The sequence below is a fragment of the Penaeus vannamei genome, chromosome 4 (assembly GCF_042767895.1).
Source record: "Penaeus vannamei isolate JL-2024 chromosome 4, ASM4276789v1, whole genome shotgun sequence".
Taxonomy (NCBI): Eukaryota; Metazoa; Arthropoda; class Malacostraca; order Decapoda; family Penaeidae; genus Penaeus; species Penaeus vannamei.
In genome coordinates, this window is record NC_091552.1 from 52,049,504 (window position 1) to 52,074,503 (window position 25,000).

General features: G+C 44.8%; 2 protein-coding genes across 3 annotated transcripts in view; one reads left to right on the plus strand and one right to left on the minus strand.

The window, feature by feature from the left end:
• LOC113820465 (serine/arginine repetitive matrix protein 1) overlaps nucleotides 1-8,841 on the plus strand; it is a 14,290-nt gene extending 5,449 nt beyond the window's left edge. Inside the window, exons 4-7 of one of the 2 annotated variants that reach the window (XM_070121219.1) lie at nucleotides 219-300; nucleotides 411-565; nucleotides 3,944-6,445; nucleotides 6,738-8,841. In XM_070121219.1, coding sequence (XP_069977320.1) covers nucleotides 219-300; nucleotides 411-565; nucleotides 3,944-6,445; nucleotides 6,738-6,950 — 2,952 coding nt within the window. In that variant the 3' untranslated portion in view covers nucleotides 6,951-8,841. Of the gene's footprint in view, nucleotides 1-218; nucleotides 301-410; nucleotides 566-1,338; nucleotides 2,959-3,943; nucleotides 6,446-6,737 lie in introns of those variants that run through there. The other variant, XM_070121220.1, reaches the window with a different exon arrangement.
• A 4,624-nt stretch (nucleotides 8,842-13,465) lies between these two features.
• mRpL38 (mitochondrial ribosomal protein L38) overlaps nucleotides 13,466-25,000 on the minus strand; it is a 12,570-nt gene continuing 1,035 nt past the window's right edge. Inside the window, exons 2-8 of the mRNA XM_027372806.2 lie at nucleotides 19,491-19,652; nucleotides 18,464-18,675; nucleotides 17,913-18,031; nucleotides 17,498-17,656; nucleotides 14,676-14,812; nucleotides 14,421-14,508; nucleotides 13,466-14,109 (exon numbers count right to left, since the gene is read on the minus strand). Of these exons, the coding sequence (XP_027228607.2) occupies nucleotides 13,881-14,109; nucleotides 14,421-14,508; nucleotides 14,676-14,812; nucleotides 17,498-17,656; nucleotides 17,913-18,031; nucleotides 18,464-18,675; nucleotides 19,491-19,652 (1,106 nt within the window). The 3' untranslated portion in view covers nucleotides 13,466-13,880. The remainder of the gene's footprint in view (nucleotides 14,110-14,420; nucleotides 14,509-14,675; nucleotides 14,813-17,497; nucleotides 17,657-17,912; nucleotides 18,032-18,463; nucleotides 18,676-19,490; nucleotides 19,653-25,000) is intronic.

Genomic DNA, 25,000 nt, shown 5'->3' on the forward strand with positions numbered 1-25,000 from the left:
AGGGTGGATGGGTGGGAAGGGTGGATGGGTGGGAAGGGTGGGTGTTAGGATGGGAGGGAGAGAGAGGGAGGGGAGAAAGAGAGAGAGAGAGAGAGAGAGAGAGAGAGAGAGAGAGAGAGAGAGAGAGAGAGAGAGAGCAAGAAAGCCAGATATAAAAAGAGAGAGACAAAGAAGAGCGAGAGAATAAGTGAGACGACTAACCCTCCCGTATCCCGCAGGTCGGCGAGAACGGCGTGTTCCTGTCGGAGAGCGACGTGCGCGCCATCGTCGGCAACAACCAGGAGACCACGATGCTTATAGGTCGGTTCACGCCTCCAGTCTTTGAGAAATAGAGTTCGTGCAATGTCAATTTTCTGTCTTATTCTGTAGGGCCTTCCGCGCCACCCGTTCTGACGCCCTCTCCCCCGCAGCGTTCTGGCTGACCACCGTCGTCACGGCCATGGGCATCGTCGTGAGCTTCTTCGGCGCGCAGTACCTGTTCTGCGTGGTGGTCCGCGGCCCGAGGGTCAAGGGGCGCATGCCGGTCACCAGGTCGCTCTCGGAGGAGGACCTGCATCACCGCCAGGTACACACCCCCCCGCGGCTGCGGTCGCCCTCCTCCGCGGGCGCCGGGGAGGTGGCCGCGCCGAGGGCGCAGAGGAGAACCAGTAGTGTGGGTGGCGGAGTGCAAGTGCATGGCATGTGTGGTGTTGGTGATCACGGTGAGGCAGATGGTGGTGGTGGCGGTAGCACTAGCGGTAGGACGCGGCTCCTGAGCGGCGGCAGCGGCGGCGGCGGCAGCTCCAGGGGCAGCCAGACGGGCATCGACAACCCGTCCTCGCAGCCGGAGACGCCCGAGAGCTGCGTGCCGTACTTCCTGCGCAACCACCGCTCGGCGTGGCAGTTCATCCTGCCGGAGGTGGTGCACGAGATGCGGCAGAACCAGCAGTTCGCGGCGCGCGAGCCCGGCGCCGACGGCCACTCGCGCACGTCCACGCTGTCCAAGGCGTCCAAGAGCTCCTTCCACCCCGCCCGCCCCGGCCCCTGCACCGACGCCGCGCGCCCAGACCTGGTGGGCTTCGAGGCGCAGCTCCAGCCGCTCGCGCACTCCCGCAGGAACTCCCGGGCGCCTTCCTCCAGCCGCAGCACCTCCATCTACTCCATCCCCGAGAGCTGCCACCTGCAGACGACGCCGCGGCCGAAGGTGGTGCGCCCGACGGCGCCGCCGCCCGACCCCCCGACGCCCAAGACCTCCAGCGGGTCCCGCAACATGCGCGCGACGTCGGCGGGTGGGTGGGAGTCGTGCGCCGTGGTCCAGTACTCCCCGCAGGCCGGAGGGGGCTTCGTGGTGGACCTGGACTGAGGCCCCTCGCTTCCTTAGTCGTAGTCCTTCCCTAACAGGTGCAGTCCCCTCACCCCCCGGGCGCCGCCCCTGAGCCTCGTGCTCACGGACGCCGGTGGCGGGAGACCGAGAATCTCAGTGCAAAGCGAAGCGAGTGACGGGGCGACCCACGTGCTGCCAGCGGACGCGCCTTGCGTCACGCTCGCCGGGACACTCACGCTCTTTTCTCGAGAACACTTCCTGTGGCTCGGCTGGCACCCGCTCCACCAGCCAGGAGAGTGCCACAAACGCTCAATCTCATGTACTCTCATGTACTCCCTCTTGTACATTGTTATCCCATTCCCACACAAACTGTCGGCGACATTTGTGTACATTTTTCACACAGCAAATAAACCAAAGACAAACTATCTATCTGTCTCCTTTCGCATGGCAGTCTGATTCCCTCCTTCATTCCCCCCAAAGCAGATTACGAACTCTGCCGCGACCTTTCACTCGGTAGAAGACGAGAAAGAGTATGATACAAACTAATTGCCAGTCTTTCTAAGTAAAGAGGATATGGATGGTTGCGAAAGACCAAACCTCGCACCTCTAAATGCATCTTTGTAGCGCGATGCCCGTCCTTCCCTCGCTGCTAGTATGACAGGACTTCTAGGATAGTGTTCTAGGATGAGGAGTCATTTTTTTCGAGGTCAAGTATAGCTGTTTGGCTGACCTGGGTCGAATGAGCATGCTGGTGGCGACAGAGGGAGAAAAGTCAGGTTTAGGTTTGATTTTATGACACAGCTCTTTCCTTCTCTTTCACCGCTGCTAACAATTCTCTCTCTCTCTCTCTCTCTCTCTCTCTCTCTCTCTCTCTCTCTCTCTCTCTCTCTCTCTCTCTCTCTCTCTCCTTCTCTCCTTCTCTCCTTCTCTCCTTCTCTCCTTCTCTCCTCTCCTCTCCTCTCCTTCCCTCCTTCCCTCCTTCCCTCCTTTCCTTCCCTTTCCTTCCCTCTCCTCTCCTCTCCTTCCCTCCTTCCCTCCTTTCCTTCCCTCTCCTCTCCTCTCTCTACTGCCTCTCCTTCCCACCCTCCTTCCCTTCTACCCACCCTCCCTCCCTCCCACCTTCTCCCAACACACACTTTCCCCGTGGTGACACAAAGGCATGTTGTCAACCCAGCAGCAATGCAAGGAATGAATGACTAATCTCTTGTCGACTGGCAGACCTTCAGCCACGACCGTTTTCTATGACCAGAACGGCCGCACCCAGACTTCTCTAGAACCGCGGTGACAGCGGAATGCACAAACACCGTGTGATGAAAACGCCGGTAATGACACCATTGAGAGAAAAAAGAATGCATACATCCCGATCGCTACTTCAAGAAGATCCAGACAACAGAAATTTCCCTCTCACCTTCCCCTCCCTCCCCCTCAAAAAAAGAAAAAATATATATATATACTGAAAATTGAAACATGAAAGCATGACCCCTTCCACACTGCATGAACGGTACAAGTACTTAATCCAGCACTGACTGATCACCTACGTATAGTTCAGATGGTCGAGAGTTCTGTCCTTTCTGCCCACCTGTGCATGACACTTCTGCATGATTCTAAGGACCAGCTGTTAACTCCTCCTTCTAGTTCTTCAGCGGTTCATGAGGGTGAGTAGAACTTTTTTGGCTTCATGGGATCATATGGATTTTCCTTTTTCTTTATCTTTTCCCCCATTGTGTTTTAGTTGAGTAAAGCTTGCATTAATTTCTGCAATTTTCATTTTGTTTCAGTGATTCATTTCATTCTAATTATTATCGTTTATTAGTTCTCTCTTTTTCTTTCTCTCTTTTTTATTCTTCTTTTTATACTTATATTCCTTTTTCTTTACCTTCACTCCCTCTCTCTCTTTCTCGCATTTTTTTTCTTCTTTTTCTGCTTGTACTCATTTTTTTCCCTCTCTCTCTCTCTCTCTCTCTCTCTCTCTCTCTCACTCTCTCTCTCTCTCTCCCTCTCTCTCTCTCTCTCTCTCTCTCTCTCTCTCTTTCCTTCCCTCCCCCTCTCTTTCGTTACTGTTATTATTGTTATTATGCTGTTATTATCGTTTTTATCTCTTATTATATTTTTTCTCCCTTTATTATCATTGTTCTTGTTATTACTATTTTTATCATTGTTATTAATATTGTTATTATCATTATTATTATTATTATTATTATTATTATTATTATTATTATTATTATTACTATTATTACCATTATCATTATAATTGTCGTTATCATTATAATCATTATTACTATTATTATTATTATCATTATTATTATCATTATCATTATCATCGTTAGCATTACTACTAATACCAGTTTTACTACTGCTAATTCTTTAGCTAATTCTATTCCATTTACTACTATTACGTCCATTAGCAGTATCAAATTATATTTTTCATTCATTTATTTCTTTCTTTTTGTAGCTTTAAAAGTCACTGACAGACACTTCTCTCCAGAGAGAGATGGACAAACCTACACAAAATAAGAAGACCAAACCACAAACCATTTCAAATAGATTAAATAGATTGGTCCTTTGCCACGCTCTCTTCTCACCCCCCCCCGTGCTCCCCCCACTGCCCGCTGTGTCCTAACGAGCCGTTCGTGTCCGCAGGAAGGGGGTCCTGACGCGCCGCCGCCCCTCGAGGACGTGCTGGCGCTGCCCGACCCGGCCGGCTCGTCCGCCTGGGTCTACCACCCCGAGGAGGATAAGAACCCGACGGCCCTCTACCCGATGGGCCTGGACCTCCTCTCGGACTTCCCCGACGGCAGCCGACGCCCGCCCGCCCGCCACGCGTCCTTCGCCACGCCGCGCTACGCCCGCGTGCACCAACGGCCGCAGCGCGCGCAGAGCTTCGCCGTGCGGCGCGACGCCAGCATGCCCGACGTGTACCCGGCGCGGCCGAGCCCCGTCGTGTGCCCCGAGCTGCCCTTCAGCACGCTGTCGTCGCAGTACGCGCGCCCCAACGCCCGCCGCATCCACCGCTCCAACTCGGTGAGCGGGCGCCTCCTGCTGGGCGAGGACGCGGGCGCCGCCACGCTCAGCCGCAAGTTCCACGCCTGCTCGCTCGACGACCTGGACGCGGCGCCCGTGATCGAGGTGGGCACCTTCCCGCGCGACCGCAGCGTGTCCGAGCAGAGCCTCGTGTCGTCCTTCCAGGAGCTGCCTCCCGGCGGGGGCCTCGCCGCCCACGTCCACCGCGCCGCCAGCGTGCAGGAGCGCCTGCTCGACGGCAAGAAGGTCCTCACGTCCTTCGGCCCCGTCAGCAGGCCGGCGGTGCGCGTCGTCAAGCCCAAGGGCCCGGCGCCCCCGCCGCCCATCAAGCCCAAGCCCAAGCTGCAGACGACGCCCCTGGTGCACCGGCCGCCGCAGGACTACGACGACGAGGAGCCGCGCGCGGCCCGCGACGAGGACGCGCTGGCCTACGACAGCGCGCAGATCTGCGCCGCTGAGATCGCGCCGGAGCCGCCGGTGCGCACGGAGAGCCTGCTGCGCGACGCGCACCCGGGCATCGCCAAGCGCATCACGGCGCTCGAGCGCGCGCTGCCACTGCCGGTCATCGAGGAGAACATCAAGAACACCCGCAAGCGGCCGGCGCCGCAGCCGCGCAGCATCCTCCCGCCGCACTCCGACGGCGAGTCCTCGCGCGAGGCGTCGCTCACGCGCCCGCAGGACCGCCGCCCGCCCAAGCCGGAGGCCGCCAAGCCGCCGCGGCCCGAGGCGCGGAAGCCGCCGCGCTCGTCGCTGCTGGAGAAGCCGCCGCGCCTCGCCGGCAAGAACACGACGCTCGCGCGCCCGGGCGCCGCCGCCCACGCCGCGCCCGCCAAGCCCGAGCGCAAGCGCGCCGAGGGCGACAGCGCGGCCAACCTGCGGCGCCTGGAGGAGGTCCTGACCAACATCCTGGACCACGGCGCGCCGCCGCTCCTGCGCGCCACCAAGTCGGACGAGAACATCGCGGAGAGCGCGAAGGCGGCGGACGCGAAGGCGCCGAAGGGCATCCTGAAGAAGGGCCCGCGGGCGCCCTCCAAGCCCTCCAAGTACGAGGTGGCGCACCGCGAGGCGCTCGAGGACTCGCGCGCGCTGCTCGAGCGCCTTCCGCGCGGCGAGCTACAGCGCAACAAGATCGTGCTGCGCGTGCCGTCCTTCCGCACGGCCGGCTGCCAGACCGAGGCCTACCGCCCCGTGCGCCGCCGCGCCTCCTGCGCGCAGACCAACCTCAGCGTCGCGCCGCGCTACCGCACCGACGCCGCGGCGCCGCCCGTGGCCAAGCCGCCCCGCGCGGCGCCGGCCGAGCGCTGGGGCAAGGGCGGGCGGCGCGAGGAGCCGCAGGAGGCGGCGGCGACCGACGGGTCGTCGTCGTCGGGCTACTCGTCGCCCGAGGTGAGCAGCAAGGAGCCGTCGCCGCCGCACTCGGGGCCGCCGTCGCCCGCGTCGTCGTCCGCCGCGCCCAGCGACGAGGACGAGCGCCGCTGCGGCGACGCCAACGTCACCGTCATCGAGATCAACAAGGGCGACGCGGCGGGCGGGCGCGCGCGCGCCGCCTCCGACCGCCCGCCGCCGCGCCCGCCCAAGCCGCTGCGCCTGCGCCACATGTCGGACGCCGCGGCGCTCGTGAGCAGCCAGGGCGGCCTGCTGGTGCCCGTGCACCGCAGGACGGCGCCGCTGCCGCTCTACGAGGACGTGTTCGGCCTCGCCGCCCTCACGGAGAACGTCATGCTGCTCACGGAGGCCATCAACCCGGTGCTGGTGCACGCGACGCGCCCCCACGACGGCGCGGGCGGCGGCGCGGCGGGCGGCGCGCCCTCCACCGCGCCCAGGGTCGTCGACGTGATCCGCAAGACGCTGCAGGCGCCGACGTGGGACGGCCGCACCGCCGTGCTCCCGCGCCCCAGACCCGCCCTCCGCACGCACAGCCTGTCCCTCCCGCGCCCCTCCGTCACGCCCACGGGACGCCCACACGCCTCCAGAGGGTCTCGGTCGCCCTCGCCCGTACGCCGCGAGGAGCAGAGGCAGCAGGCGGAGAAGCAGAGCTCGGCCTCGTCCACCGCCGCCTACCTGGCCTCGCTCGAGCTCCTGGCGTCCCACTACAGGCACCAGGCGCTCGCCAACGCCAAGGTATAGGCCGCCCCGAAGCGCTCTTGACTCTGTCGAAATTCGTGACGGCCTCTAGCAGGTTTAGAAGCGAAATGAATAAACAGAATTAAATGGATAAAAGTAGATTTAGCATTTAAAGACATTTATCATAATTCATGTCTAAATATATGTTTCCAGATTTCTAAATTCAAATTAAGCATCCAATTCATTTTTTTAAAATTCAAAATGAGTTTCCAATTCATTTCTAAATTCAAAATAAGTTTCTAATTAATTTCTAAATTAATAACGTCTCTAACCTATCTAACCCTAACAGCAATTACAGCTGCAACAACGACTGCTCATGCAACAGCAACAACAGCATCAGGAACAGCATGAACAGCAGGAGCAACAAGAAGCAAAGTCAAAAGAAGAGTCAGAGGAAGTCACCGACGCGAGTCCGCCGTCAGAGACGAGATCGACCTCTGCCTCCACCACCCAGACTGCCAGCGAGTCCCTGTCGCCCATAGAGCAGGAGAGCGAGTGTTGACCTGCGGTGGAATCCTCCGTGCGGGCTTCCTCTTAATGACTGGGTTTCTTGGAAGGAGGCTGGCGTAGTACGGGGACGGGAGTTGGAGAAGTTTAGAGAAGTTTGTGCAACGGATGGATATTATTTAGTGGTTGGGGCTTGCAATGGAAGGATTAATGTGCTTGCAACGAATGGATAGCAGTGTTTGGCCCTTGCAACGAAAGAAATATTCGTTTTGGGGGTTTGCAAGAGAAGGACTATGGTGTTTGCAACGAAAGGATATCAGTTCTAAGGGCTTTGGAACAGATATGTGTGTGCGAAGTCTGCAGTGAAAGGATATAGGGCGTTTGCGATTTGCAACGAAAATATACCAGTGTTTGCAATGAAAAAAGTGTTTGGGAAGCGGTAGGTTCCTGTTGTCAGAGAGAGAAAAAATATAAGCATTGAGAGATGCCGTCGGTTTGTACGGGATCACAATACAAATACATTTTCTTGCGTGTACATATATATACATATGCTTTCAAAGACACACGTCTGTGCTAAAGTTACTAAAACTGTCAATGTGGAGGAATAAAGCGGAGTTGCTTCCACTTGAGACAGAGATATATGTACAAAAATCCCCAAAGGAGTTTGTGTGTCACTTTTTTTTTCGATTTTTGTTATACCTGAGAAACATTACTTGATATTACTGAATGAATTGTTTGTCAATGAAAATGGCAAAAGGAGCGCGTGTACATAGTTGAGATTGCGGTGTCCTGTCAATATATACTACAAATATATAAATGTTATTGCTCCAGATATGAATGAATTTGATTATTTTGCTGAAATTCAGTGTTTTTGTGTTATTGGACCAGTGTTTTAAAGATTCTGTTAATATGAATAAATAAACAGATGAATAAATGATTGATTAAATTTATAAATGTGTATGTATATGTATATGTATGTATATACACGTATATACACATATATACAGTATATATATGGCATACATATTTTATACGTTTTGATGTGTTGCTCATTCACATATCAGTATATCCACTTTGTTATATAAATTGTTTTTTTTTATCAAATATTTTAATATATTGATTGATTGCAGTGATTGTCTACATTAAGCTGCAACATTCCGAACATTCTCCCAGAAATAGGTTATCATATAATATCAAATTCTAAAATTTTAAAAGGTTATCAGTGTAAATATACTGCATCTCTCTTCTTGTTACTTGCAGAATAAAGAATAATAATATGACAGTAAGACTTTAAAAATGTTATTACTATGTATACTACGAGGTCTTCCACATAAAATGATAAATAATATGCATATTCCAAGTGCCTATATGAAAATATTTGTGTGTTGCATGGTTTAATATATGTAAACTTTACTAATAAGTATTGAAACAAATATTAAAATAATGATATATATATATCTTTACGCATATGTGTACACACACACACACACACACACACACACACACACACACACACACACACACACACACACACACACACACAAATTCATAAACACATGCATAAGTATAAGCATATATACACATGTACATGCAGCATATGCATATATATAAATGTATTCAAATATATAAAGTGAGTTATTGTCTAATATATAACTATCAGACAGACATATGCATGAATGAAAAGCCTATTCATTTCCTGTTGTATGAGGTAATGCGATGTATATTTTTTGTACATAGACTATTTACCTATTACTTTTGTATACTATACTAAAGTGTAAATAAGAAATACTGTAATATATATTTGTTCTGAGGGACGTATGTGCACTATTTTCCTGTGGTATATATATTTCATCTTGCAAATAAGTCATATTTTTTGGCTTTTTCAAGCTTTAACTACTTTTCTAAGTGTACTCAGATTTTATCAAAATAAATGTCTGGAATAAATACCCGTCTTCGTTTCATTCAATCCACCTCTGATATCTGCCAAAAAATGCAAACATTTTCCATATACCAAAGTCTATTGAAAATCATAAACCAATAGCGAAACTGAAATATCTTGATAACAGATTTGTAATATAACAACTAAACAGAAATATTTATTATATGGATACAACTTATGTAAATTAATAGAAGAGAAATCGATTTGACATAATGCGAGAAAAATGTCTTCAAAATACATTAAGAGCCGAAGCTTGAAATACCACTTCCAACATGCACTAATAACAGGAAATGATACATATTGATCAAACCCTCAATTAAACCATGGGTCTGGCCTTGGTTGATATTAGCAACATGATATGATATAATATAATCATATATCTCAATTAGCTTCCGGTAACAGTTTATAGAAATATTTCCTGTTGTACAAAGAAAGGCAAACCACTGCGGTCACTGTATGGATGTTGGGAAGAAAAAGAAAAGAAAAGAAAAGAAAAAAAAACGGCACATAAATGTTAAAGAAAGAAGAAAACAAAGTAATGCACATTAAGACAACTGGTTGATAAAACTGGCAAATAATAATAATAAATTAAACGAAAAATGGGAAAGTTAAGGAGTAATGGTTAACGGTTATTAAAACAAACAAATGTGCTAGACATCGAAGGTCATATGATACCATGGGGAAGTGTATGGTAAAACGCTCTACCGTGTTGACACTATGGTAGAAAAATCCGTAATACGCTAACTACATTTCAACAAGTCTAGTTTGCGGATTGTGGGGTTTCTATAATAGTAAAGCATTGTTGCTGTAAATCATCGGCTTGCCTTAAACTGGTGACTATGTAATTACCGAATGAGCTAAGTCCGTGAAGCTCCACGAACCAAAACTGTTTCAGGTTCGGTTCCGTCAAGAACCAGGGTAGGGTTGAGAGTTTTCGTGAAGCGGTTTTCAGTTTGCTTATTTCGCAATTAACTCGGAAATGTTTTAGGTCTTGTCCACCCTCTCCCCTCACCCTTAATATTTTTGTGGGTTGAATGTCCTTTTCAACAGCGAACTTGACATTACTTATGGATAGTTTGAGGTTACCTATTCTTCAATTCTTTATTTATTTTATGTCGGGACTCGACCTTCCTCACGGGCCGGGGGAAGTGACGTCCTTTACATATACTTAGATAAAACATATCAGCGTTCTACGGAGGAGAGATAAATAGGAAAAGAATTAGCCAGAAGTGAACAGAAAAAAAATATCAGGAAAGGACAAGAAGTGAAACCCCGTGTTTGTTCCTGTGATCTGTGTCTGTTAGTTCGTGTCCGTGTCCATGTGTGTGCCTTTGCTGCCGTGTCCGCACGCGCGCGCGCGTGCCTGTGTTTATATGTGTGCGTGTGCGTGTGCGTGCGTGTACGTGCGTGCGTGTGTGTTTGCTCCAGCGTCCGTGTCCGTAGTTCCAGTGTTTGTCCGTGTGTTTGTGTTTGTCCCGGTGTATGTTGTTGACCTGTGTCCCCGTGTTTGTTCCTGTGTTGGTGCCCCTGCGTTTTCTCCTATTTTGTGATGTTTCGTTAATAAAAACATTAGAGCAAAATGTGTTAAACGTCAAACGTCATTGTGCGCTATAGGGCAGTATGGTGGTGAAAAGGGGAAAGGTGTTGGAGCAAATGGAGTAAGGCGGGGATTAGTGTAAGGGGGAAGGGGGTTAAGGCCGAAGGGTAAATAGATAAAATGGAGTAGAATCTCTGTGTCTGAGGAAGGAAAAGGAACAATGTGCAGCAATCGCCGATTGTTAAGGATATAAATTAGTGAAGTAGAAGGATAATAATCCAGAGATCATCACTGTGGTGACGAAGTATTCTCGTGAGTATCCAGGTGAGAGCGCCAAAGATGATGGGGAAAGAAGAGGGGATGGTGCACAAGGAGAAGGGAAGGATGGGTTGTGTTGGGAGAGAGTGGGAGGGGTTGGAAGAACTTGAGGAGGATGGATATTGGCAATCAATTTGAATTAAGAGGGAATGGGGGTGGAGGGTGGATGAGAGAGGGTCGTTCTCGTCCTGATTAGGAGGTTTTGGATGTCCTCAAGTTTATGAAGGGGAGTTGGGTGGGCATGTCAGAGAAACAGGTTTTCTTTGGAGAGGTAGAGAGGAAACGGATATCCGAGGAGCAGAGGAGAGGTGGGTGTAGGAGAGGATGTGGTATGAGATGGAGTGGAACTTTTAGAATGCCTGGTGAAGCAGGAAAAAGAGGAGGGGTAAGCATCGGGGATGTGGTAGAGATTGGAGTATCTGGATTTAGACGGAAAAGAATTTGAGTGGAGGAGAGAGGGAGTAGAGGTAAGAGCTCTGCAAGGGGTTGGCAGGAGATACTGTGGGTGATGTTGAGACATCTTGAGAAGAAGGGAGATGAGCGGAGCGAAGGACAGCGTTAGAATAAGCAGCGAGAATCTGAGAACTGCTACCTCATCCACCGCAATTGGCTCACGTGCATGATTGTGTATGGCCATGACCAGATTGGGCACATAGAGGGCAGCGGGCTGTGAGGCAACAGTGCTTAGCAGGATGCCAAAACGCTAACATTTCTGACATTGACAGGGAAGGAGTCGAAATGGTCGCACAAGATAGGACATTCCGCCACTATAAACATCATAGGGGATGTCATGTCAACGGTTCATGACTAGTGTAGTGCAGGACTAGCGTAGTAGGCAAGCAGGTCGTTTTCATAGTCAGATCAATCCTTGTCACAGACATGGCACTCCGTCGGGAGATGGAAACGGTTCCAGGATAGGGAGTGAGGTGAGCAGGAATAGGTATGCCAGCGAGGTCAGTCAGAGTAGGTAACGTACGATCTTGGGACTCAGTTGTAGGTATTACACAGTGTGAACGATCGGTTAGGCTGCGGAAGGAAACTTTGCCTATTTGATTTTGGAGACGTTGGAAGATATTGTCAGAGTAAGGGGCTGTAGGGAAAATCACAAAGAATCGATCCCACTTGGCTGGCCTAAAGAGAATACTCAAAAAGGTTATAGTGTTGAAGTAGTAGAAGGACGAGGGTGGGAGGAGGAGGGTGAGGGAAGACGACAGTAAGGATGAATAGTAGTATTAAGGGAGGGGATAGAACATGAAGACTGTGCAGATGGAGTGGAGGATGTTGGTAGAGATGAAGGCATGTATTCTGAAGGCTGGGTAATGACCTGGGTCGTTGATTCTGAATGGATAGATTTGACAGAAAGCATCAGGGAGGGCCCTGATCAAAGGAGAGGCAGTGGTCGGGGAAACCAGAGAAGTCAGACCTAGATAAACTAGTTTATGAAAGGACAAGCCTTAATGCCCCTAATAAGGGCACAAAACCATTATTGGACATAGTGAGATATTCGAGGAAGAGGAACGGTCTACCCCTCAGCGTCCCCATAAGGGGTCAAGGCTAGGTGATTAAGCAAGGGAAGTCCATGCCCATGGCTCCCCGAGGCCGTTCCCAACTGTCACAAAGCCAGCCTTTCATCCTATCGGTACAGCTCTTACACTTTAGGAAGTGGATAGAAGGGATTGAAGTTAAGCTCTTGCAAAACTAGTTGAGCCAAGAGCTGAGGCCAAAAGTATGGCTCAGTCCGTCTCTTATGCACTCCTGCAATAACAATGGACATGGGTTGGGGGTGGAATTGAGGAGTAAGTAAATGAATGAAAGAAAGGATAAGAGGAAGAATAATGAATGAATGATAGCTGAATAAAAGATCAAGAATAGCGTAGAAGGTTGCTTGAAGCTACGAATAGGTCAAGGTAGATAGTGTGTCTGATGAATTTTCAAAGCAGTGGAACTTTATAGGCTGAAGTTATCAAAACTACTTGCCAGATTACTTCAATGTTTAATGTTTTAAACAAATAAATGTGTTAGACAGAGTTCTTATAGAACTATGGTACAGTACTGTGATGAAAAGGGCAAAGTTACTAAAGTTTCAACGGTCATATGGTAAGACAGTAGGTAGTATAAGGGGTAGAAAGAGGGGTAGTAAATAGAGTAGAGTAGTTACTGATAGGAGGGGGAGGGATAAGGATAGAGGGTGATTAGATCAAATAGATGATATTTATGCATCTAAGGAAGGAGAATAAGTTGTCAAAAGAAAAGGTAGGGGGTTCTGAGAGGATGTCAGATAGGTTGGGAGTCAGGGGAGTGAGAGCAAGTAAGGAAGAGCAGAGATGCGTGTTGCTGTGAAGTGGGGACAGGATAGTATGATGTGTGTAGCTGAAAGACAGACAGCATGTGGAGCATAGAGGTGGATCAGATTGTGCAGATTATTTTAATTTGATTATGAAATCCATCAGATGATACTAATGAGTAAGGTTTGGCATTAAATGAGATTTTCTCAGCTCTGGTTATTGATGAAAACGTTCAGAACAGGTGAAATATCAATAATTTGTGACCATCAGCAAATGCAATGTATTCATCGGTGCAAATAAGGCCAAATAGTGTAGAAACTAACAATTTTCCTCTTCATTAGCTTTATAAGGAGTAATTTCCATGCCTGTTCACCATGAAAAGTATGGTCTTCATATCCATCTTTGGTTGATTTGACATTTATGTCATGGAAAATAGCACAAATTTGTCCATATTTAATTCATTTCTATGCAACTTCAGGCAATAAAACATATTGTTCAATATTGTATTTTTATTAAATACAAAACAAATTTACAGGAAAATAAAGTTTAACCAGGGCTGCCTTACACACAGTATCTGCAGGCAAATATCTACATAAATATATACAGAGTTGTCAATAATTTAACTAACTGCATTACACTTCAAGGTGTAATGAGACTTCAAAATCTCTTGAGGGAGCAAGACTAAATTCATATCCAAAAGATCTGAGAGGTATTAGTTTCATTATTATGTTGCCTGTCTGTACCCTAGTATAGATGGTAATACTTCATGGGCAAAAGCAATAGCTTAAAATTCTAGACGGGCAACAACCCCTGCAGTTTCAGCTCGCCCCATACTCCCATATCAAGGGACCACTTGACATCTAGAGTGTGATTATCAGACGACCAACCATCCCCCCCAACCAAGTCTTATGCCTTGGGCCTGTTTGAACCCCTATACAGATCATAATATTTCCCAGCCCCAATGCGTTCCCTCTTAATTTCCTTCTTCTCCCATGACGTCAGTTCGGTGTCAATGGGCAGGGCGGCTGGGAAGGGGTGGACGGGTGGTTCGCGCTCCAGGGGGTTGATGCCGTTTAGTCTCTTCAAAAGGATCTCCTTGTTAATCTGCTTGGGGTCACGATGCATGTCCAGATATCTGTCAAGAATTAAAATAATTAATACCAGCAGAAAATACTACTGGTTATAACTGTTCCTGAAACAAAAGGCCACTGCTATTTCACATATTTACATCTCACAAAGGATACAATTAGCCTATATATAATGCCAAACCTCTTAAAAGAGCAAGTTTAAACAGCTAGCAGGTTAGATGGATTTAAAGGTTTCATTCACAATGCCTTGTTCATACCACTGCCTGTGCTTGAGGGGGGGGGGGGGGGAAGAAAGAAAGAGGGAGGAGGGAGAGAGAGAAAAAAAAAGCCTCTTCAAAAAATAGCACTAGGTATTTACCTATCAAACTGCCTCCTCAAAGGGAAGTGTTTCTGAGGAGCCATGTACATGTCTGGGAAGTCATATTCATAAAGCGGCTCTCTCATCTCTGGAAAGCAAAAGCAAATAAATATATATTCTTAAAACTGTATAATAAGTATTATAAGAAAATCACACTATTCACAATTAAGCAACCAATAAATTCTCAACAAATGGATAAACTATCAATTAATAAATATCAACAACCAAGTAGGTACATCCAAACACACAACTCACGCAATATATTGTGGAAAAAGTCTGTAAGTGACGAGTCCCAGTCAGCCTGGAACCATGCCAGGCCTGCAGGAGTCACCTCGTCCTGCATCTGGCGGTAGAAATCCAGTGTGGAGAATGACCGCTCCTTCAGTAACAAACTGTAGAGGAGAAAATGTGGTTAAGTAATCAACAAGAAAAACAAGAGCTTTATAAATTTTAAAGAGTCCTACTTTTACATATGGTGAATAGCCTGATGCAAGGAATTGTACTGCTATATTCAGATGGAAAAGGTGACCCCTGTACTAATTCATTTGATTTCTTTGTTTACAGATTCACTGAGACCAATGAGGCGCACAGCAGGCATGGCAGGAGGTGGCAACCATTAATTACATTTGAAATTCAAGTGTATTTTCGTTTCGGGATATTGATGGAAATCAACTGGAAACCTTAACCTAGTAATGATGGGTGTCCCACATATGAGAGGCCCTGCACGCCGATTTTGTAGCCCCCCGGAATCTTTTATTTTCGGCTTCAAAATATACCGGCGGTAACGGGTTAACTGGAAGCCACATTTGGCTTTTTTTTGGTCAAGAAACACAGGGGTCACCATGGCTGTTTTCCCCTCCATCATGCCTCAAGAGAGGTTTGAACAGATTACCTGTAATCTGAACTTCATGTATAATGAAGCTGGGTATGATGAAGAGGTCAAGCTCTGGAAGCTGAGGCAGGTGATGCAGTTCGGTGACAGATTCAAGACAGTCTTTGTTTCCAATTAGGACACTTCTATTGATGAATCCCTGTGGAGGTTTCGAAGCCACCTCAGCTTCACCACTTACAACCCGAGCAAGCAGGCCAGATTTGCCTGTAAAGTTTATAAACTTTCTGCCAATAACAGCCCGTGTGAGATAATCATCCATGTTCTGATAACATCCTCCCAAAAGGCCATTGTGGACCTGATGGAATTGGGTTCCTTTTTTTTTTCTCCTTTTTTTTTTTTTCTTGGGGGGGGGGGGGGGGGGTAACTCTGTGTACCTAGACTTCCTTCAGTCCAGAAAGGCTGGTGCTGTGGGAACATTTTTTCTAACATGGTGCCACATGCCAAAGGACCTCCAGGGCAACTTTAGAAGTTCCCCAACTGGTATGCTGGTGTTGTAGTGGATGGACACCAGTTCATACCACAGCATGGGAAAGGCACTCCATTGAGGAGGTTCTTGAGTGAACAAGCGTTTATATGTCATCTAATACAATGAAGGATTGAAAGGCATGGACCTCAGGGATCAAATTACTAATTTGTACCCTTACATGCGCAAGTCAATGAAGTGGTATAAGTAAAAAAAAAAAAAAAAAAAAAAAAAAAAAAAAATTTAACCTCTATGATCTGGCAATCTTCATACTCTCTGGCCAAGGTACTTGAAGTGAGTAAAACGGCAGGACTTCCTCCCAGGCATCAAGCCTTACAGCACGAGGGGATGACCAGGCACTCTACCTTCCCCTTCCGGATTTCAGGGAATGACGCAGCATGTAGTAATGGAAATTCCTGGATGGAAGTACAGGATGTGCTTCCTCTATTACATGACTGGATGACAAGATGACATGAACCATCTGTGTCTTTGTATGTAAGGATATTTCCAGAGATATCACTCTCAAAGAGATTTGTAAATGTATATAGAATATATACATATCAATAAATGGTGATGAGTATTATTCTTGTTCTTGCTCTCCTTTTTGCAACTGAAAAAATATTGGCAAGCTACACAATTTGACCTCATACAAAAAAAAAGCCACTTTTGAGCTTCAAAAAGGTACTAGATTCACTTCTGTTCTTTTTCCAAGTGTCTTATGAAAGAAAACCAAAAACTTTAAACCTTAGACATCTCATATGGACAAAAACACTACTTCTGAGATGTTTCATATTTTCCTCAATTTGCAACACTGATTGAAAGAAAAGCTGCTGCTAAGCCAATATTTTCAACTCTCAATTATAAGTATCTCTGTATTAAAAGAATGGTGAAAAGATACTTTGCAAATACCATGAGATAAAGGTGTAATTTCTACACATACCTCTTGCATCAACCAAAACAATCCACCAAAATCTGTAGCCAGATTACTGTCTGCAGGGCTCAACAATGAGTGGAAAATTCTGGGGCAAATGAGTTAACAGCCATAGAGAATACATAAAACAATAAAATCAGCTTTTAAAATAATCTGCAGGAAGTAAAGATAACCAAAATGTAGATCTCTTAACATTTCCAGGAAAGCTCATGACTTGTCTTCACATTTTGAATTTTCTTATCAAACAGCTAAACTTTCAAACAGCAACTTCTAGTCCAGTTACCTGGTCAGATTTCACGAACTGCCGGGTAAATCTGATACTTCCTATCCCCAAGAAACAAACCCACCCACCCACCCAAAAACCCACCCAAAAACCCACCCAAAAACCAATAATATTTTGCTGCTGTATACATTATGCTAATACTAAATATATGTCCATTGTTGTAGGTGTGTTTCATTTACATGAAAAAGAGAGAAAAAAATAATAATATGGAAATATGTGGGGTAACTTTTCCTGCCTTGACACAACACTGCTCAGTACTTATTTGACATATCAATATAAAATGCATATTTTCTTGGATGTGATATGAAGGTCTAAAAAAATTATAAAAAAAAATTCCCCAAGGGAAAAGTTGAATATTTGGGGGTAATTGCAGCTGGGAAACATTGCAGTCTTTTAGCATTTAAATATAAACCAGATTTTTTCAATTTTCTGCTTTCCTTCATGCCTTAATTAATTGCTATGAGTGTTTTCAGTCATATTTTCCCACTACCAAGAAAAGAAAACTCACCAAGGCTGTTCCTTCTTGAACTCGGAGAAGTCAATCCTTTTCTCCTGTTTGTACAGCACGAACACGTATCTATGGTAACCGGTGCCTCTGGGGGGGAAGGGCTGGAGGTAGTTGCAAATGACCTCTCCTGTTTCCAGCTTCCCTCCTTGTATGTTGCCGCTGGAGTATTTGCATCAGATGTTAGAATAGGAAGAGGACTTTTAAAATATTACCATGTTGGGGACTGTGACAGCTAAACACTAAAGTTTACTTAAATACCTGTCTGTTTCCACTTTTCTACTGTTTTAAATTCACTATGCAAAAACCTCAACAGAGTAGTTTTCCCTAAAGTGTTAATATATACTAAGGATGAACAGTTTAAAAATATCACATATCCAGCATTATGAAACGAGTAAACTTTTAATACTTGACTTACACAAACCAGTGCAGACACTCTTTATCATTTTCATAGAGATTTCCATCTGGGTTCGTCAAGATTAAGGTCCAGAGATCATCTGGTGAACTTTCAAACTGGACCTTTGGCTCTGCTGCCGTCTGTGGACATGGTTGTTTGTTAGTTGCAACACATTTTCATAAATATAAACCAAAATATTCCATATCACATTATTTTCTTATCTATACAAAAAAGACAACACAACTGAATTCTAATTATCCCAAACAGTGAAATATTCTGAGCATCTAGGAGTACCACATAAATCAATCTTACTATGTTTGTTGGGTAGATTAAAACTGATATAGGTTAAAAGAAAGATATTCTGTATTCAAACATGGTCTGATAGGATGCTAAATATTAATTCAAAAAAAAAAAAAAAAAACTTCAGAAAACATCTGTTCGCAAAACTTCCCACAAATCATACGAATCATAAAATCAACATCTTTTTTATATAAAGTTTTAATCAAATATAAAAAGCAATAATTTAACATATGCTAAAAAGTACAGTCTAACGCAATATAATCAAATCAAACCTCTTTTGGCTTCAAGACATTGCCCCTATAGACAGGAGAGACTGTTTGTTCATCATAGTCGTAGCTGACACTCAACGGGACACGAGGACGAAAGTACGCATACTTCCCAAAGAGATCCCCAAAGATTCCGTAGTGGTGTGCAAGAGCTGAAATGTGATGGGGAGCGCTTGCTTTCTCCCACGCATTATTCACTGTATCCAGGTCCAAAGTCACTGGAATAAAGAATATAGTGAAAAATATACACTCAAAGATAAATCAATAGACGAGTTTGTAAATGTGTCTGAAAGTCAAAATTCAAACATAAAATGCATGATTTCTTCATGGGTTAAAATCTAATGCCAGTGAGTTATTATTTCATGTTAACCCGTAGCTGACAGGTGGCATGTATGTACATGCCATGGCTGTTGTGGACCAAAACACCTATGGTATTATATCATGCCCATTCCTGTGCTACTGGCTCGTCGGACTAGCGGCTTCATTTATATGGTAAATATTTTAGGCAATGGCACTTATAATGAAGGTAAACCTTCAAAATTTTAATATTTTTATAGATTACAGTAAAATAAAAACTTTTAGATGCTAAATATCGCTCGCAAACTACTGATCGAGCAGGGCGCAAACAGGGGAAACTGCCGATGTGCGCCAACAATCCCATTTTTATGTCCACTTGCCAAAATGTTTACCCGTCGGCACTGGACTTAATGATGCCCTCATCTGCTTTGACATTCCACAAATATGTCAAAGCAGAAAGCACTTCCTCCTCCTTCCCAGAAGACTGAATGCAGAAGAGAGAGAATCTATGATTTCAGACATAAAATAGAGAAGCCTAAAACTTTGAGTAAAGAGAAAATCAGAAACAAAATACAACAATTGACAATGCTTCAACCGGTATACAATCTACAATACATACATACATACCGGAAGATTTCTTAAAATAAACAAATAAACATACATACATACCGGAAGATTTCTTAAAATAAACAAATAAATAAAGTAACACAAAGTAACACAAATACAGTACACTTACACTCAGCTTTTCGTGCTTGGCTCTCTAACTCTGCATTGCGTCTTAGAGCTTTGACATGCTCTAATCGCTGACCAAGCTGGGCTTTGCGAGAGGGTTTTCTCTCTGGCAGACCTATGTCCACTGGTGCATATACCTCTGGATCTTCCCTTGTGTGGTCTAGCTCTGTAAAATTAAAATCAATATCTAATATAGATGTTTCTTTTTCTTATTGGTAAAATAGTTATAAACTGCATTCATTACACTCTTATGCAATATAGAAAATTTGTGGGTCATGAACAAGAGTATAATATATTCTTATCAATATCATATGTAACATCATTGGAAGTTGTTATCAAGAGCAGCGCTGCCTCCAGAGACCAGTCCCAAAACCAGGGTATCATGTGAACCCAAAAACCTAAGCTAACCTTTCCTACCTTCCATCTATTCCCTAGACTGGGGGGTAAGCCCTCTTGTACTTCGCTTTATTTGCACTTTGTGCCAACCTATAGAAAACAGACAATAAGAACTTGGCTGTGTGAGGGTGCTGTGGACTTAGTCTCTGACCAGTGACATGGAGTGGACATTTTCATCATTTAACTGTAAATATGAGGCCAATGCAGCTGGAATTATGTTTTTCCTTACTCTATTTCTTGTACTCTATAAGGTGGTGGTGTCCATTTTCCTCATCTATATATCATTATTCTGGTCTTTGTTATGTAGCATATTGTACATATATGATTTCATATTGATGCAATTTTCTAAATTTCATATAATGGACTATATATCAGAATACTGTCAGTAAAAGAAAAAGAAATATCAAATATTTACCCACAACATATAATATGGCAGAAAAACCCAAAATGCATAAACTAGATTTATTGAAGTGCATGAGACAACAGTTTCAGAATCCTCCTGGAATCCATATTCATGTCAGTATCAACACAGTATTGTTTTTCCATTCAGCAAAGAATATCCTACTTCAAGAAACAGTACGAGTCATTTATAAGCCAATACTCATGAGAGTAAAATAAAATATAATCTTTGCAAATCATTTATTACTTTGGTTGAGGTTACAGAGATGGACGCGCGTAGAAAGAGAGAAATGGACACCTCCATCTTATAGAGCGGAAAAAATAGAGTGGGATGGAACACAGTTTAAGTTGAGCCAGACTTATATTTACCGTTAAATGGAAAAAAATGGCGGCGCTAAGCACTGCACAGAGACTGTCCAAATCAACTTCCTGCAGGCAGAGTTCTTGTTTATTTCTACATTTTCTATAAATTCGTTTTCTACAGGTGTCTCATTTTCTGTTAATCCATTTTCTATAACTGCATTTTCTACGAATGTCACGTTTTCTTTGCACTACTTTCAACTCATGTGGAAGCATTACCCATTACTAATATTTTAATCCATTATTTAATCCTATTTCTACTAACATTTCCTCTCTTCCTTTTATGCTTATACATTTTAAGTATTGTTCTTTGTAATGTATATATTTTATGATTTATAATTTCGTTATCATAACGTAGATTCACTGTTAACAATGTAACAACCTTACTGCCTCTTTACCTTAATTACCACCCATGTTGGAACAACACAATGTTCATCACTTGAACACTTTCCGGTAAGCTTTTGACGTGAATGGACCTAGCAATTTTTGTGTGCAGTGTGACATGTGGTAAGTTAAAGATATTTGTTTCAATGTTTGTTTTATATTCATATTTGTTTTAAAGAAAATTGAAAAAAAAAGTGTATCTTTTATCATAGTGGATAAATAGTGTTATTAAAAATATTTTATATGGTAAGTACTGGCAATTCATGAAGGAATATGCTGGTCGCATGCCCTCATATCGGTAGCCCTTAAATGCCCCAAATGCAACAATGGCTGATGATTTTATAATATATATTCATGTAGGTGCGAGAAAACCTCCCAAAATAATAATATAAAATTTAGATGCAATTTCACTTTGCCGGGTACTTTGCCAAGCACATATTAAAAATGGTGTATCCGGCAGAGAATAAAAGATTTCATTAGTTCCTCCACGCTGCATCTCGTCTGCACACTGACGGTATGAGTTGTATATTTTTTAATATTTTAAAAAATAAACTGACATCATGCGAATAAGCGGAGGGATGGGAATTAATTGATATTTTATGTTTTCGTTATTTTGGTTAGCATAATATTTTATATTCGGGAAAATTTTTGTATCGGATATCGGGTTTGTACACATTGCGAGTTGCGCTTCTTTACTTTAGCGGTGTTTCATTTGGTGTCCATCGGACAAAGTTTGGCTCATCTTTTTGATTATGCGGCCTATCTATTGTTGCTGTGTCATAAATTTTGGCTTGTCTTTCAAATAATTACAATTTTTATAGATGTTTAAATAGTATTTATTTTATTTAGACATTTACAGGTTGCTATTGACATCGTGCATCTCCCCTTCCCCCAATGGAGCTTCGTGAACTCAATTTCTCCCCTTCATCCCTCCCCCCCTTCCCCTCTTGGTAAATTAGTCTCTGCGAGTATCCCCTTCCCCCCCCCTTAGTAAATTTGTCTCTGCAAGTATCCCTTTCCCCCTTTGTCATGACCTTCACAGCCATTGGTGCTCTTACGGAAGCCATCAAGCTATCATGTCTCCGTTGTCATATATTCTGACGGTAATTTTCTATATTACGTCCACATAACTGATATCGACGATTTTGGTATTGTTGGATTCCTCTCACTCTATACAATGCAAATATGTAGGTTTTATTGCACGGAAACCCCCTGTTAGCGACAAACTTGGCCCCAATAGCGGGGGCGACGATGTCGGAGCGGCGGACGTAATATATAAGATTACCCTAATAATATAACCTCACAGTGACAATAACCATGGTTATTCACTTGACTTTCCATTGCAGGAGGCTGCGCCCCCTGCGACCTCCCCTAGGGGGGCTGCCGCCCCCCAACCCCCGCCAAGGAAACAAAACCTCCACCACGTATTCCCGGCAGGCCAGAGCGTTACACAATCATCGTCGTTACACAATCATCGTCGATGTCGGAGCGGCGGGCGTCATATTACAATTAGCTCGTTAAGATTCCCACTGAATCAGCATATTAACCTTATTATAGGCAGTATTGTATATAGAGACGATTGTAGTATAATCAGGATGAACAGGGTGGCCCACCCTCGTCAGCGGGTTTTGCACCTCTTGCGATGTTACACCGATGGCCTCAAGGTCAATTTTCCCTTCCTCTGGAATAACGACATTCGTATTCCTAACCGAAATAACCGTCACGTTCAGAAGTCAGTCATAGCCGCTGCGATGGCTGAGTGTGGAGGGTGCTCATATTCGGAGACGGATTTTCTGCGTGAAATTGCAACTAGCCAGGAAAAAATGCTAGAGATGTGCCGCCACGGCCTCCTCCGTTGGGAGAAAGCCTGCGGCAGGTGCGGGCAGCCAGCACGCCTAGACTTGAAATAGAAAATACCTGCCGGACGCGCCCTGCCTCCTTCACATTCTGCGGCAAAGGAACAATGGAAAGTTATGTGAATAACCATGGTTATTTACACTGTGCGTTATATTATTAGTGCTATTTAACCCCGCATATCCCCTGGAACCTTCCATGCCCTCCCCTGCTATCGGGGCCAAGTTTGTCGCTAACGGGGGGTTTCCACGCAATAAAAACGGTAAAATTTCAGATTCTGCCAGCCTCCTCCTTTCGAAACGATTGTTTTTGGAATGGATAATTCCTTCGCTGTTTAGCGCTGTAATGCTATTGTTCTCCGTCGCATCTGACTGCTTAAGCAGTGACGTAACTTGTACTTCTCGACGTCAGAGTTGCTTAAGCGAAGGATTTGCAATATGTCTGGGAAAAAATTTCCATGATTTACACAGCAAAACATATCAAAACAACTAACAAAAGCTTTAAATCGTGTTTGTTTAAACTCTACGGAAAAAAGACGCATGTTTCACCAATATAATTACGGTCTACTAATGTGCGGTTAAATCTGGGCTTACTTTTTGTCTGGTTGCCTCACAATACAAAAGCAATAAATTTTGATTACACAAAAATAGCCGATATCCCGAGCGTGTATGTCTGCCGCGAAGGAACGCCCATGAGCCTGAAGAGCGAGGTACATTTTCGTCATTAATAGCTGGATAAGAGCCCGCTGTAGCTTAACCTATAATACATCCTACTATTTCTTCCGTTCTATAAAATGGCGTTGTCCATTTCCCTCTATCACCGCGCGTCACACAAACGGATAACCTCATTCCTACATAATTTTCAATTTTACCTAAAATTTGCGGTGCTGCTCACATCGGGCAGGAACGGTTGCGCAGCATGGACACGGCGTCCTCCATGGAGCCACCGCTCTTTCAGTTATTGCTGTCGCACGCTACATTTAACATTAGTTTATCGATGGGAATAATGCTAGAGCCCCCTTCTATGCGCAAATCGAGACAAATCACACTCCCAAAAGGTTTGTGCACTCGTTGCGAGTCTTTTCCGTCACCCGCGCTCATTTAGCGCCCTGCTCATTATTGTTGAGATTGAGATTGAGACCCGCCCATCAGAAGTTTTTCCGTGACATGCCCGCAACGTCATCCTGGTCCCCATTCGTTATGGCAATTTGATTGCGCGCGCGGTTATTGTACACCGATTCAAAGGCGATGTATGCAACAGACAAAAGAAATTAACGTTTAATATTTATCATTAATATTGCGTTTGTTAATAATCTGCCTGCGTTTATTGTAAAATAAGACAAAGAATTAGTTGCACTCTATAAATATTTGAGTATATATATATTCGTGCAATATGCAATGTGTGTAATATGCCGGTTCTCGTTATAATCTATTTAAATCTTACTAACCTTCTATTGCCGTACCTCCGTATACTTAGTCAAATATTGTTGATGTTGTAGTTTTTCTGCAGAAAAATGCAAATAGCGATTTATCAACATTTCAGCCGGCTATATATTTTCCAACATTTCACACCCAAACCCTTCTCACACAGTGGACAGACAGACACTGAACGTTTTTTTTGTCCGGTGCACACTTTCCGAAAATAGCGAGTTCTGATTGGTCAAGAAATACTGACGTCATTTCCCTCAGTTTTCATTGGCCAGGATTTGTCGCCGTTTATCATACAGTATAATCGCTACCTTGCCAGTAATTGCTAGTTAAGCATGGTGTTCCTGTCTTACTCTTTGACACACGATTCATTTAATATCGCCGATTCTTAATTCTTTACTCTACCACTATACATACCTGTTCCACACACGGTGTCTCGTGATTGGTTAATAGTATTTCCTGTAATACTATTGGCTTTCGTGACAATGTCACGTGCATGTAGTGTCGAATAAATATTTCAAAATGTTTCGTTCGCAATTCAGGCGATAACATTTTTGTTTTTGAAAATCCCGCGCATTTCTTCAGGCCCCTTTTGCTCGTAATATGGGTGAGGCACATCGGTTTGCGCAGAACAAGAAATTTACTTGTTATTGTAAATACTCAATATTATGTGAGTATTACTGGTCTATTGTCA